Raw genomic sequence first — 14,218 nt, 5'->3', positions numbered from 1 at the left:
TAAAAAATTAATTAAAAAGTAAAAAATTAAAATTAAAATAAAAAAGAAAGTATGGAGTATTATGCCTCCATCAGAAAGGACGAATACCGAACTTTTGTAGCAACATGGACAGGACTGGAAGAGATTATGCTGAGTGAAATAAGTCAAGCAGAGAGAGTCAATTATCATATGGTTTCACTTATTTGTGGAGCATAACAAATAGCATGGAGGACATGAGGAGAAAGAGAGGAGAAGGGAGTTGGGGTAAATTGGAAGGGGAGGTGAACCATGAGAGACTATAATGGACTCTGAAAAACAATCTGAGGGGTTTGAAGTGGCGGGGGGGTGGGAGGTTGGGGTACCAGGTGGTGGGTATTATAGAGGGCACGGATTGCATGGAGCACTGGGTGTGGTGAAAAAATAATGATACTGTTATGCTGAAAATAAATAAATAAAACAAAAGAAAGTATGTACATCTCTAAAAGATAAAATTAAATTATTTGTCCTTAAGTTAAATATCTGAAGGAGAAAGGGAGCAGATGTTTCAGAAAGGGAGAAAGAAAGTCAATGTTTAATGACACCCAGCATGGATGGAGAGTAAGGTAACTTGGTCCAGAGTCTGCTCTACCATGAGGTAGGGAGTCACTAGGAAATTCATTTACTTTTTTTTTGGCCTCAGTTTCCTCTATTACAAATTTTCTCCAAGAGCAGTGCTCCCTTTCTGCCAAAAAACCAAACCAAAACAAAAAACCCCTAAACAAACAAACAAACAAACAAACAAAAAAACCTCATTGTTTTATTAGTCATGCATTTATTTAACATTCATTCAATACATAGTGAATCTAGATAAAGGTGGGTTTGGGCTCTGGACAGTCTGCCTAAATTAGTGCTTTTGGAGTACCTTCAGAGTTGGTTTTTTGTTACTTTTTTTTAGTGATTTATAAAACTTAGGTTTGTATTGGTTATTCTGACCTATAACACCTATAGAAACTTTGTAGAAGTGTTTAGTAGCTTGAGTTAAAAGAAGTTATCCAGAAGAATAAGGGACAGGAGACTCTTACATGTTGTATTTCTGAACTCTAAAGTGTATACATATGTGTGTATACATACAACACATAAAATCTAAAGTATATATATATGTATATATATATTTTAAAGATTTTATTTATTTGACAGAGAGAGAGAAAGATTACAAGTAGACAGAAAGGCAGGTTTGGGGTGGGGACAGGTTCCTCGCTGAGCAGAGAGCCCAGTGTGGGGCTCAATCCCAGAACCTTGAGATCATGACCTGAGCCGAAGGCTGAGACTTAACCCAATGAGCTACCCAGTCGCCCTTGTATGTGTGTATTTAAAAGATTTATTTATTTTAGAGAGAGTGTGAGCACATGAAAGTGGGGGGAGGGGCAGAGGGAGAGAATCTTTAAGCAGACCCCTGCCAATGAGCATGAAGTTGGATGGAGGGCTCTATTCCACAGTCCATGAGATCACATCCTGAGCCGTAACCAAGAGTTGGCCGCTCAACAAACTGAGCTACTCAGACACCCCTGAAATCTAAAGTATATTTAGATGATGTTTCACAGCTTAGAGGAAATGAGCCTTTTGACTGAACTTATGTGACCTTGTTCAGGACTGGCTGGCTCCAAATGAATTTCCTTTTATTTCAAAGTTGGCAACAATCTGGCTGTCTGGCATCAGAAGATGAGCTCTTACTGATCTTAGAAAAGAGAGACTACTATAGCACTGGGAACAAATTGATATAGACACCTATGGTTGAGGTACTAAGTACATGTAGATATAAGACACACCACAGGGCTCCATAAGGTGTCATCTGGCCTCATTTGGGCAGAAAAGAGAGAATTATTATAATATAACTGCAAAATATCTACCATATGACACTTTATTTCTTTTTCTCTAAGCCTTAATTTCTTGGGATATGGTAATTTCTGGAACATTATGGAAAACACATAGTGATCAACATTGTCTTTGAGTTCACTGATAGAAAGATCTCTGGGGCATAGCAGGTTATGGCAAGAGAGCAGACCTGGAGCTGCCCTCAGTGTAAGGGATCATTATGCCATTACCCCTGTCTGTTGCAGTCATGCCTCTGGATGAGAATGACTCCCATGTGCTGCACAGGAGTTCACCAAAGTTATAGGTAGAAACTCTAAGTAGAAAAGAATCTTCCAAACTATAAAGTTAAGTCTTTTAGCCATGTTTTCTCTTAGGTACATGCTGCATGTGTATAAATAAAAGTCTACATTTGAAAACATGTTTCTAAATGATCCTCCAAAGCAGATATTTAATGTTTTTTATAATATACATTAGCAAAGAATTAGTACAGGGTTAAGGATAATTTCACTTCTACATTAATTTTGTTTGTAAACTGGAATTTGATTATTATAGCATTATGAATCTAGAAAATATTAATAATCAGTTTTACAATAATACCTTTTTGTACCTAAAAAATATCTTAGAAGCCTTGTTCTCACACCCAAGCTCAAATGCTATGATTATCTGTCCAAAGATTCATTTTCTTACACAATCCAATCAATTCTCCCCATGGCTGGGTACTTTCACTACTCCTGCTGCCCAGGATGACCTGACAGTACCTCCCCGGGCCACTGCTCCCCAGTCAGACTTAAGCAGTCACAGGTTGGTCCTAACTCAATTTTATCCTCTTTCTTTCAGCTCCATACTCTCTACAACCCTGACATGTTTGGGATTCTATATCTCATGATGTTATTCTTTTTGTCCACCTATATAACTGTCAGCAAGTAAGAAGGCTCAATTTCCTCATCTGTTAAATGTGACTAGTATCATCTAGCCTCAACATTGTATAATTTCATGTGTGCTACAGGAACACAGCACACATAATGCATATTTAACTACATCGGAATAACAATGCTATTTTTTTATTTTTGAGGTTTATGCCCATCCTTTTTCAATCCACAATTTAGCACAGTCTCATTTGATATGTCCTAGCATATGTTCTAAGGTAAAAATCCAAAACATTCATAATGCTAGCCATTGGCAGCAATTCACCAGAACTTAGCTTCCAGTTCTTCTTTTTGCTTAACAAGTAAAACAAGTACCACCAAAGGAACTAGAGGGACAGGATTCAAGGTGTCCATTCCTTGTGATTACTCATAAGGAAGCAACCTCACTGTCAATTTCACTTTGCCTTCTCATCATTGTGACTCAGTCCTTGCTATCCCGTCTCCTCTGAGTGTCTGGTCTGTGTGCTGGTCTGGAGAAGCTTTAGATCATCATTGCTTAGGTTACTCAGTAGTTCCTTCTCCAAAGCCTAATGCTGGATACATTCCATGAAAAATGTAAAACAAAACAAAACCTATGTCTGATCTATAACTGGCTCAGATAATTCTATTTAGGTTTACCACAGATTTAAGTTAAAGACTATGAGACTGGTCTACGCCTACAAGCTAAAAACTGTACAACTGATAGAATCATCTCAGACATACACATATTCCAAACAAAATAAAATTAAAAATTTTCCTATAAATCCAAAAGAAATATTCTCTAATTCTACACCTAAAGGAGATTTTTTGGAATTCAAGACTTTCAAATAAAACGCCACCTACCCAAAGAAGATTCATAATTAACACAGAAATGTTTCTTGTCGCTTATTCTGAATGGTATCAGAATGCTCTATAAGAATAAGATATTGTTATAATTACTGTTTCTTAAATATGTGTTTTATTTTAAGAGCAGATATAAAAAAAGAGTAGATATAAAAAAAGTTGATGAATTGGCATCTATACTTTTTTTTTTTTAAGATTTTTATTTTTTATTAATTTGACAGAGAGAGATCACAAGTAGGCAGAGAGGCAGAGAGAGAGAGGAGGAAGCAGGCTCCCCGCCGAGCAGAGAGCCGGATGCGGGACTCGATCCCAGGACCCTGAGATCATGACCTGAGCCGAAGGCAGCGGCTTAACCCACTGAGCCACCCAGGTGCCCTGGCATCTATACTTTTAATTTCTGTTATAAGTCCATCTCATTGCTTTGAGGGCAGTTTAACTTAGAAATAAATATAACTTCAGGGGCTCCTGGGTGGCTGAGCGGGTTAAAGCCTCTGCCTTCGGCCCAGGTCATGATCCCAGGACCCTGGGATCGAGCCCTGCATCGGGCTCTCTGCTCAGTGCAGAGCCTGCTTCTCTCTCTCTCTCTCTGCCTGCCTCTCTGCCTACTTGTGTTCTCTGTCAAATAAATAAATAAAATATTAAAAAAAAAAGAAATAAATATAACTTCAAAAGGCTATGCCAAGGCTATTACATAAATAAACTCTTCAGTCAATGACATGACTACCGCTATTTGAAAAAATACAGGAAGGGCCTAAATACAAGTAAAAGAAGGTATCATTCTCATATTTAGTATGAGCAAAGTACTTTGAATTTGGTTTGGCTTATGTAGCTGTGCTGTCCACCAAGGTAGCTACTAGTCACACGGGGCCACTTAAAATAGTTAAATTTTAATTTAAAAGTTAATTAAAATTAAATAAAACTTGAAATTTAGTTCCTCAGTCCTATTAGCCATTTCTGAGTTCCCAGTAACCATAGGTGGTCAGTGACTACCTCACTGAATAGTACAAATACATAACATTTATATCATTGCAGAAAGTTCTATTAGGTAATGCTGACACAGGTTAGAAAAGCACTCTTTGAAAGCCACAGATTCACTAACTGCCATTTATTTATTTAGATTTTTGTTTTTTAAAGATTTTATTTATTCATTTGTCATAGAGAGAGAAGCGAGAGCAAGTACAGGGAGACAGAGTGGCAGGCAGAGGCAGAGGGAGAAGCAGGTTCCCCGCCAAGCAAAGGAGCCTGATGTGGGACTTGATCCCAGGACGCCGGGATCATGACCTGAGCCGAAGGCAGCTGCTTAACCAAATGAGCCACCCAGGCGTCCCTTATTTCGATTTTTAAGGCATATAAACCTTGACAGATATTGCAGTGGTCTTTTTAGGTACAGTTAACCACATGTCCTGGCTTTTATGGAAGAATACCAGTATTTCTTGTCTATATTACTTTCAATAACATGAACCATTAAAGGTAAAAGTAAACACAAAAAATTAAATTTTTAGTAGAACTTTTTATATTAAATAAACAGACTCTTTTGTCAAACCACATGGCTCAAATTTTGATGCAAGAAAAAAACAACAACAAAAAGAAAACTCAAGTATATGGTGAATGCAGCCAAGAGTCTCTTTCTCCAGTAAGAGTCTCTACTTTCTCTAAGTGACTCTAGTACCCATGCCTGTATCTCAATTACTCACCTAACTCTGGGTGGGTCTGAGTCAGGTGGAGCAGCTGAGCCACCTCCCTGCTGATATCTGTAGGGAAGACAGTAAACTCTCTGTACCACCACTCGGACCCCAACTCCTGGCCATGGGGCAGCTCCCTGGCTTTCCACTGCATCCAGAAGAGAATCCCTCAGGTGAGCTTCGGCTGGGAAGCACTGTTTTGCTTCTTCATGTCCATGGGTACAGTCTGTCCTTATGGTAGTGAGACCACTATATATAACCTGGCCAAGACATGCAGAGGGAGCAATTTCAGTTTAACTCATAACAGCATGGTACATTCTAAATCATGACTTTCTGAGGCAATCTTCTGATGTAACTGCAGAATACCAAAGGAATGATGAAGATAAAACATTGTGTGGGCCTCTGTGTCTGCCAGGTAACTAATACTATTGAGGAGGGCAGGGTGAACAAGATAACATGGGAACAGCAAAGAGTGTTTCCAATCAATAGAAGCACAGATCTTCTTGGGTCTTTGAAAACATGTAAAATCTCAACAGGACAAACTAAAAAACAAAAGAATGACAAGGGTTTCAAAATTAAGTCACTATTAAGTTCTTGGTGTGTGCAGTCTACTAGGCTAGACACTTCACAGCTCATGTAGCCTCCTAATAACCCTTTACAATAATATTAAATTCACAATAACACTTCTAGAGCACATTCCAGGCAGTTTTATGTACTATACTTGCATAGCGAACATATTTAATTTCATAACTACCCAAGTGGGTAGATTATATCATTATTACCATTTTAAAGATAAAAATATTGAAACACAGAAAAATTATGAGTCTTGCCCAGTGTTACTCAACAATAAATGACTGAGGCAGAATTTGAACCAGGATATCTGGTTCCAAAGCCTATATTCATAACCATGATGTTACACAATGGCTTCGTTGTCACTGTTGTCAGATAAAAATGTTATCTCAAGAATTTAATATTAATAGCTATTTACAACTAAACATTAAAGCAGGGATGCACTTAGAGTCATAAATTAAATTAATTAGAGAGCCCCCTTTTCCCTATTATCCCCTTCAGATACTTCTTTTGATTATTTAAGGGAGAGTAGGCTTGTTGACATATTTACAAACAAGATGAAAGTTTGCTACTTTTCTCTTTTTCCTTTAAGATTTTTATTTACTTGTGAGAGAAAGAGAGAGAGAGCACAAGCAGGGGGAGTGGCAGCCAGAGGGAGAAGCAGGCTCCATGCTGAGCAAGGAGCTGGATGTACCTGTGCTGAAGCAGATGCTTAACTGACTGAGCCACCCAGGAACTCCTACTTTTCTTTTTCTTATATCCCCTCATACTATCTGTCAGCATTCTTAGCATTCAAACCAATCATTCTGTGCTGATTCAGCTAACTGGGTGAACCTGAGATGGTACACCTGGAGTCACAGACACTTAAAACCTGGAACGGTCCCTGGAGTGCCCTTCATGCCTTCTATAAGTGAAATTTAGGGGGTTCCCTAAATTTATCTTGACAAATGATCATGACCCAGGGCCAACAAAATTTCAAAAAACAATCTACAGCATATAATTTCAAGTTTGTGCAGCTCTATTTATCCCAAGGATATAGATAATATAAAAAAGAAAAATATAACTTCTTAATTTAATAAATAAAAAGCTTAAGCAAAATTCTTAGACAATTACAGAATGAGAATAAGAAAGAGGAAAAACCATATATTTTGATAGACAAGGATAAAGATTAAAAAAACACAATTAGATAGATGAAATACTGTGAAAAGAAGGTTACTAAATACTAAACCACTACATACTTTTTTCAGGCATAACAGTAATAACAAGATGTTCTAGCATATATATTTACTGAGTATTTGAAGAGGAACCAAAGGTAAACATCTCTGCTTTCAAATCCAGTATTATTACAAAGCATAAAACATCGAAAACAAATGAAATTTTACCTGGCTTTCAGGTGATATATTTGTTAGATTCCTAAATCTAAACCTCTCAGCCAAAGTGATACTTCTTCTTGGAAGGGCTGTGTCCCAACAGTGCACTTCATGTATTATTTTTGAATCTTCTTTGGCAACAACTTTCTGACAAAAGTAAGTATTCAGAATAACAGGGCAACTTCCACTTGGGGCAATAAGCATTTGCCTGGAAAACAGAAAGAAATGTAACAGCTTACAGTTACAGTTTATTTACAATGTTGGGTTTCCTTCATGTTCTTGCTAAATCAGGAATATAAAGGGCAATGATTCACCTGCTATGGATAGATAAAACAAAGTCAGACCACAGATGAACAAATGGATAGAGAAAATGTGGTACATATATACATTGGAATATTATTCAGCCATAAAAAGAATGAGATCTTGTCATTTATAACATGAATAGACTTAGTATTATATTAAGTGAAATAACTCAAACAAAGATAGGCAAATATCATATGAGCTCACTTATATGTGGAATCTAAAAAACAACAGAAACAAACAAAAACAGAAACAGTCTCATAAATATAGAAAACAAACTGGTAGCTGCCAGAGGGGCTGGGATTGGAGTTGGGGGGGGGATGGGCAAAATGGGTGAAGGGGATTCAGAGGTACAGACTTGCAGTTATAAGATGAATACGTCATGGGGATGAGAAGTACCACATAGGGGACAGAGTCAATAACATTGTAAAATTTTGTATGATGACAGATGGTAACCTATCGTGGTAAGCATTTATAATGCACAGAACTACCAAAGCACTATTCTTGCACACCTGGAACTAATGGGATATTGTATGTCAGCTATACTTCAATAAAACAAACAAACAGAAGTGGCACCCACCCTCACATGCTCAGGAGTAAATGTCAATTTAATTGACAATGTAAATGTCAATGTTAATTTTACTTTTCCAGTGCAAGTCTGTGTCAGGAGAGGTGGAATAGAAGAAGGCCATGTCACTGCTTGGGCTTGAGTTCCCTCAGGTCTCCTATTCTGGTTGACGATGGCCTTGGAGAAATGCAGGGAGTGAGCAAAGACTATCAACAGGCTCAAGAATTGCCCAGACATTAAAATAAATGTTATTTACAAATGAAACCTTCAGACACTTTGACACCTCTAATCTTTCAAACACATGACAGCAAGACCCAAAGAACCTTCTACCTTCACTGTCAAATAGAACACAGTCACAGAAATGCTTCATATTTAATTCAAAAAGGAATGTGGGGACATAACAGACAAAATTCTCCTGGTTCTTTTTAGACATCTGATTTGACATCTTCAGCACTCATTCCTCAAAGGAGGTAGTGTTACTTAACATTAAGGAAAATTTAGGACTTCTTATTCTGGGAAGGTGGGAGTAGACATATTTTCCCTAATTTATCCTATTAAGCACAACTAAAATGCCTAACATTACATATCAACTAAACATAAGACATTGAAAAGTGGAAAGAAGAAGGCACACCAGCCCTAGAGACCTTGAGACTTAAGAAACAATAGTGGTGAGTTCCTGGGTTTTCTGTTTGCCTCTTATATCCCAGACTTCAAACTGAAGAAGATGGCAACCTGATACAGCGATGGGTATAGATAAAAAAGCCTCTACAGGAGGGTATGTGCTATGGTGAGTGCTGTGAAGTGTGTAAACCTGGCAATTCACAGACCTGTACCCCTGGGGCTAATAATACATTATATGTTTATTAAAAAATTATATTAAAAAAAGCCTCTACATCTTTATGTATCTTCCTCAATTTCTTTCATGAGTATTCTGTAGTTCCTCGAGTACAGAGACTTTACCTCTTTGCTTAGGTTTATTCCCAGGTGTCTTATGCTTCTTGGTGCTATAGTAAATGAATTGATTCTCTAATTTCCCTTTCTATATTTTCACTGTTAGTGTATAAGAAAACAACTGATTTCTGTACAATGAATTTTGTATCCTGCCACATCACTGAATTGCTGTATGAGTTCTAGTAGTTTGGGGGTGAAGCCATTTGGGTTTTCCATATAAAGTATCAGGTCACTTGTGAAAAGAGAGAGTTTGACTCTCTTTGCCAATTTGAATATATTTGATTTCTTTTTGTTGTCTGATTGCTGTTGCTAGGACTTCTAGTACTATGTTGAACAACAGTGGTGAGAGTGGGCATCCTTGTCCTATGCCTGATCTCAAATGGAAGGCTGTCAGCTTTTCCCCACTGAGAATGAAATTCTCTGTGGGTTTTCATAGATAGCTTTTATGAAGTTGAGGAATGTTTCCTCTATCCCTATACTTTGAATCATTTTAATCAGGGCACTACAGACAAAGGGCTGATATCCAAAATCTATAAAGAACTCCTCAAACTCAACATACACAAGACAATAATCACATCAAAAAATGGGCAGAAGACATGAACAGACACTTCTCCAAAGACAAATCGCTAACAGACACATGAAAAAAATGTTCATCATCATTAGCAATCAGGGAGATTCAAATCAAAACCACATTGAGATACCACCTCACACCAGTTAGAATGGCTAAAATTAATAAGACAGTAAACAATGTGTTGGAGAGGATGTGGAGAAAGGGGAACCCTCTTACACTGTTGGTGGGAATGCAAGTTGGTGCAGCTACTCTGGAAAACAGTGTGGAGATGCCTTAAGAAATTAAAAATGGAGCTACTCTATGACCCTGCATTTGCACTCCTGGGTATTTACCCCAAAGATACAGATGTAGGGAAAAGAAGGGCCATCTGTACTCCAATGTTCATAGCAGCAATAGTCACTGTCATCAAACTGTGGAAAGAACCAAGATGCCCTTCAACAGACAAATGGATAAAGAAGATATGGTCTATATATACAATGTAGTATTATGCCTACATCAGAAAGGATGAATACCCAACTTTTTAATTAACATGGATGGGACTGGAAGTGATTATGCTGAGTGAAATAAGTCAATCAATTATCATATGGTTTCACTTACTTGTAGAGCATAAGAAGTAACATGGAGGACATTGGGAGATGGAGAGGAGAAGTAAGTTGGGGGAAATCGGAGGGGGAGAGAAACCATGAGAGACTGTGGACTCTGAGAAACAAACTGAGGGTTTTGGAAGGGAGAGGGGTGGAGGGATAGGTGAGTCTGGTGGTGGGTTTTTAAGGATGGCATGTATTGCATGGAGCACTAGGTATGGTGCATAAACAATGAATTTTGGAACACCAAAAAGAAATAAAATAAAATTACATTAAAAAAAGATAAGGAAGAAAAATAAGTTCCATTATAAACCACTGGAAAAATAAAATCCTCTACAAAAGCTTACTTTCTTGAACTAAGGGACAGCCTAATAAAATATAAAACTTTTAGAAAATGAGTGCTCTACTCTAGGCAAACATCACAGAAAACCTGTGACCTGCTATCATACACTCCAGAAGAGGGTGAGTGTGGAGCTCTGGTCAGGCTGTAATAAAAAGTCTCAATAGCCTACGTAGGGTAGTGTGAGAGAAGGCAGGATAGGGTGTTGGTACTTCCATCCCTGTAGGCTTATAATGAGCCTTCTCTGATCAACCCCCAACTCCCAACACACGCATACCATGTCAGTGGAGATCGCCTGGGGGCCTGGACTTCCACCCTTCCCCCCCCATCAGTAACCAGTATGCCTGGCTACCCTCTATCCTTACAACATCCTCCAGTCCTCTCAGTGGAAACCATGTGGGAAGCAGCACCCCTGACCCTCCCAGCAAGGATGATGTCAGTGGAAGCCTAGCAGTAAGCTAGAACTCACATCTACCTAGCTGTAACAAGGAATCCTTCCCCTCTCAGTATTAAGAGAGGCCAAGTGGGGAATTTGGACTTCTTCCTCCACCTGGCAGTAACAAGCTCCCCCAGGTCTTTCCATATCTCCTTTCAGAACAGAGCTCACTAAACAGATTTAAATAAGACCCAGAGTTTCATAATACCTCAAATGTACAGGTTACCATCTGAAGTCACTTCTTTTTTTCTTTTTTTGAAGATTTTATTTATTTATTTGATAGATAGAGATCACAAGTAGGCAGAGAGGCAGAAGAGGAGGAAGCAGGCTCCCTGCTGAGCAGAGAGCCTGATGCGGGGCTCAATCCCACAAACCTGGGATCATGACTTGAGCTGAAGGCAGAGGCTTTAACCCACTGAGCCACCCAGGCGCCCCTGAAGTCACTTCTTATATTAAGAACCAGAAAAAAACCTCAAATGAAAACAGATAATTAATAGATGACAATGCTGAAATGACAGAGGCATTAGAATTATTTGACAAAGATTCTAAAGCAGCCATCATTAGCATGCTTCAATAAGCAATTATGAATAAATATATAAGACAAATAAAAAGAAAGTCTCAGCAAAGAAATAGATTTTTTTTAGAATGGAGATTTTGAATCAAGAAGTAAAATGAAAATAAAAACTCCATGGATGGGCTCAACAGCAGAACAGAGGAAACAAACAAACAAACAAAAATCAGTGAACCTAAGGATAAAAACAGAAATTAAACAATATGAACAACAAAGATAAAATAGACTTCAACCAATCTGAACAGAACTTCAAGATCTGTGGGAAGGAAGAAATAAACATGGATATATACAGTCAAATACAATAGGCTTTTCTACCCCTGTTAGGTTTTCAAAATTGTATTTAGAGTTGCAGCAACAATTTTAACACTATGATCTAGTTCTAAATGCATAAAAAAAATTTAAGAAAATCATAGTTGCAAACAGTAAAGGGAGAGGAGGTAAGGTTTATACACGTCATAAAAACTGACAAAATGCTGACCCAGCCGACTGTGATAAAATTTAATCTTTATAGCAATCAATAAAATAGCTATAAAAAGATACATACACAAAAAATTATAATTAAAAAAATTCTAAAAAATGTTCAAGTAACCTACACGAAGTTAGGAAAAAGACAACAGATATGAAAACAGAAAGAGAACAAAAAGAAGACAAAACCAAAAAGGTAGACCTAAGTCCTAAAATACCAATAATTATATTAAATGTAAATGGTCTAAATAAACCAAGTATAAAACAAAGATTAGCAGAGTGGATTAAAAAAACATGATCCATCTATATTCTGTCTATGAGAAATTCACTTCAAATATAAAGAAATAGGTGAAATGGGTGCGGTGCATAAACAATGAATCTTGGAACACTGAAAAAATAGATTAAAGAGTAAAAAAAAAAAAGGGAAAAAAAAAGATATAGGTGAAATGAAAGTAAAAAGATGGGGGAAATACATATAAACACTAATAAAAACATACTAGGGGAGGGATATCATATGAAGTAGGCTTTTGAGCAAAGAAAATTATCAGAGACCAGGGAGATATTACCTAATGATTTTTATCAAATGCGCAATGAAGAATCAACACCAATTTCATACAATCATTTTCAGAAAATAGAAGAGGAGGTAATATTGCCCAATTAAACTTATAAAGCTAGTATTACCCAAGGCGGGACCAAGATGGTGGAGGAGTAGGAGACTAAAATGACATCAGGTCCCAGGAGTTCAGCAAGATAGTTATCAAACCATTCTGAACACCTGCAAACTCAACAGGAGATAGAAGAGAAGAAGAGCAGCAATTCTAGGAACAGAAAATCGACCACTTTCTGAAAGGTAGGATGTGCAGAGAAGTGAATCCAAAGTGACAGGAAGATAGACCGCTGTGGGAGGGGCTGGCTCCTGGCAAGTGGTGGAGCAGCAGAGCACAGAATCAGAACTTTTAGAAGTCTTTTCCTCTGAGGGACATTGCTCCAGAGGCTAAGTGGGGGGTGGAGCCCTTGCTGAGACAGTGTGGCCTCAGGTTCTGCAGGGTCACAGAAAGATCAGGGGTGTCAGAGCTCCCAGGTATCGGAGCAGGGCAGTGGACTACAGAGTTGGAGCACAGGAGTTAGTTTTCAGATTGGGGTTACCTTAAATGGTGATGCAAGGCATAGCTGAACCACTGCTATCTGAGCAGGGACCCCACAAATGGCAGATCCAGAGAGACCCCCTCTTTCCTCCTCCAGGAGGACTGGTGCAGGAATGTGCAGCAGTAATCTGCTGGGTTTGGAGACTCCAAATGGAGCTGTGTGCCAGAGATAGAAACGCTTGATCAGAGGCCAGGTGGGCACAGAGTGCAGCTGGAGACCAGAGAGACAGGAGTGAATGACCGCTTTTCCCCGAGGACTGGGGCCCCGAACTCTTGGCTCCTCCAAGCTGAAGACTGGGAGGTCGATATTTTCATTACTGTCCTCCAGAGCTGTACGGAAAGTGTTAAAGGAAGAAAACTACCGAGAGTGAATGCAAGGAGATTATTTAGCCCGGGCCCTGGCAAGGGCAGTGCAATTCCGCCTCAGGCAAAGACATTTGATACTACAACACGTCCCTGCCCCAGAAGATGAGCAAGAACATCCAGTCAAGACCAAGTTCCCTGATCAGGAGAACAGTAGAACTCCAGAGCTAGGGGAAAGCAATGCATAGAATTCATGGCTTTTCTCCCATGATCCTTTAGTCTTGCAAAGTCAAATTTTCATTTTATTTTTTCTTATTCTATTTTTTTAGTTTTTCCTCTTTCCTTTTTAAACGTTTCTGGTTTATCTTAACAATACTCTTTTCTTAAAAAATTCCTTTAAATCTTCATTGTTATACTCATTTTATTCCTTAATTGTATTTAACCATATTTTTTGTATACATATAGGTTTTTTTCTTTACAATTTTAGGATAAAATTTCTTCTACTAGATCAAATATGCCCTAAATCTAGCAAGTGGCTTAATTCTAGTCTCCAGTCAGAACACATACTCTCCTCTTTTTTTCTTTTCTTTTTCCAACCAACTTATCAATTCCTTTTTTAGAATTTAAAAAAATTTTTCATCCTTACAGTCATACTCCATCTCTTCACTGTGTTTACCCCTACCCTTATGTGTGTGTGTGTGTGTGTGTGTGTGTATGTTTTTCTTTCTTTAAAATTTTGGGAGGTAGTTTCTTCTATGAGACGAGAATACACCCAAAATCATGT

The 14,218-nt window shown here is 38.1% G+C and overlaps 1 protein-coding gene across 4 annotated transcripts in view; it reads right to left on the bottom strand.

Moving 5' to 3' along the window:
- The window catches only part of SPIDR (scaffold protein involved in DNA repair), a 603,350-nt gene that overhangs the window by 159,681 nt on the left and 429,451 nt on the right, over positions 1 to 14,218 (bottom strand). For all 4 annotated transcript variants that reach the window (XM_045081470.1, XM_045081547.1, XM_045081503.1 and 1 more), the window contains exons 9-10: positions 7,213 to 7,408; positions 5,273 to 5,520 (exon numbers count right to left, since the gene is read on the bottom strand). In XM_045081470.1, coding sequence (XP_044937405.1) covers positions 5,273 to 5,520; positions 7,213 to 7,408 — 444 coding nt within the window. The remainder of the gene's footprint in view (positions 1 to 5,272; positions 5,521 to 7,212; positions 7,409 to 14,218) is intronic.

This window comes from Mustela putorius, unplaced genomic scaffold (assembly GCF_011764305.1).
Source record: "Mustela putorius furo isolate JIRA1106 unplaced genomic scaffold, ASM1176430v1.1 tig00000056_pilon_pilon_pilon, whole genome shotgun sequence".
NCBI lineage: Eukaryota > Metazoa > Chordata > Mammalia > Carnivora > Mustelidae > Mustela > Mustela putorius.
Note: the sequence above shows the minus strand (reverse complement) of the source record. Positions and strands in the feature narration are given on the sequence as shown.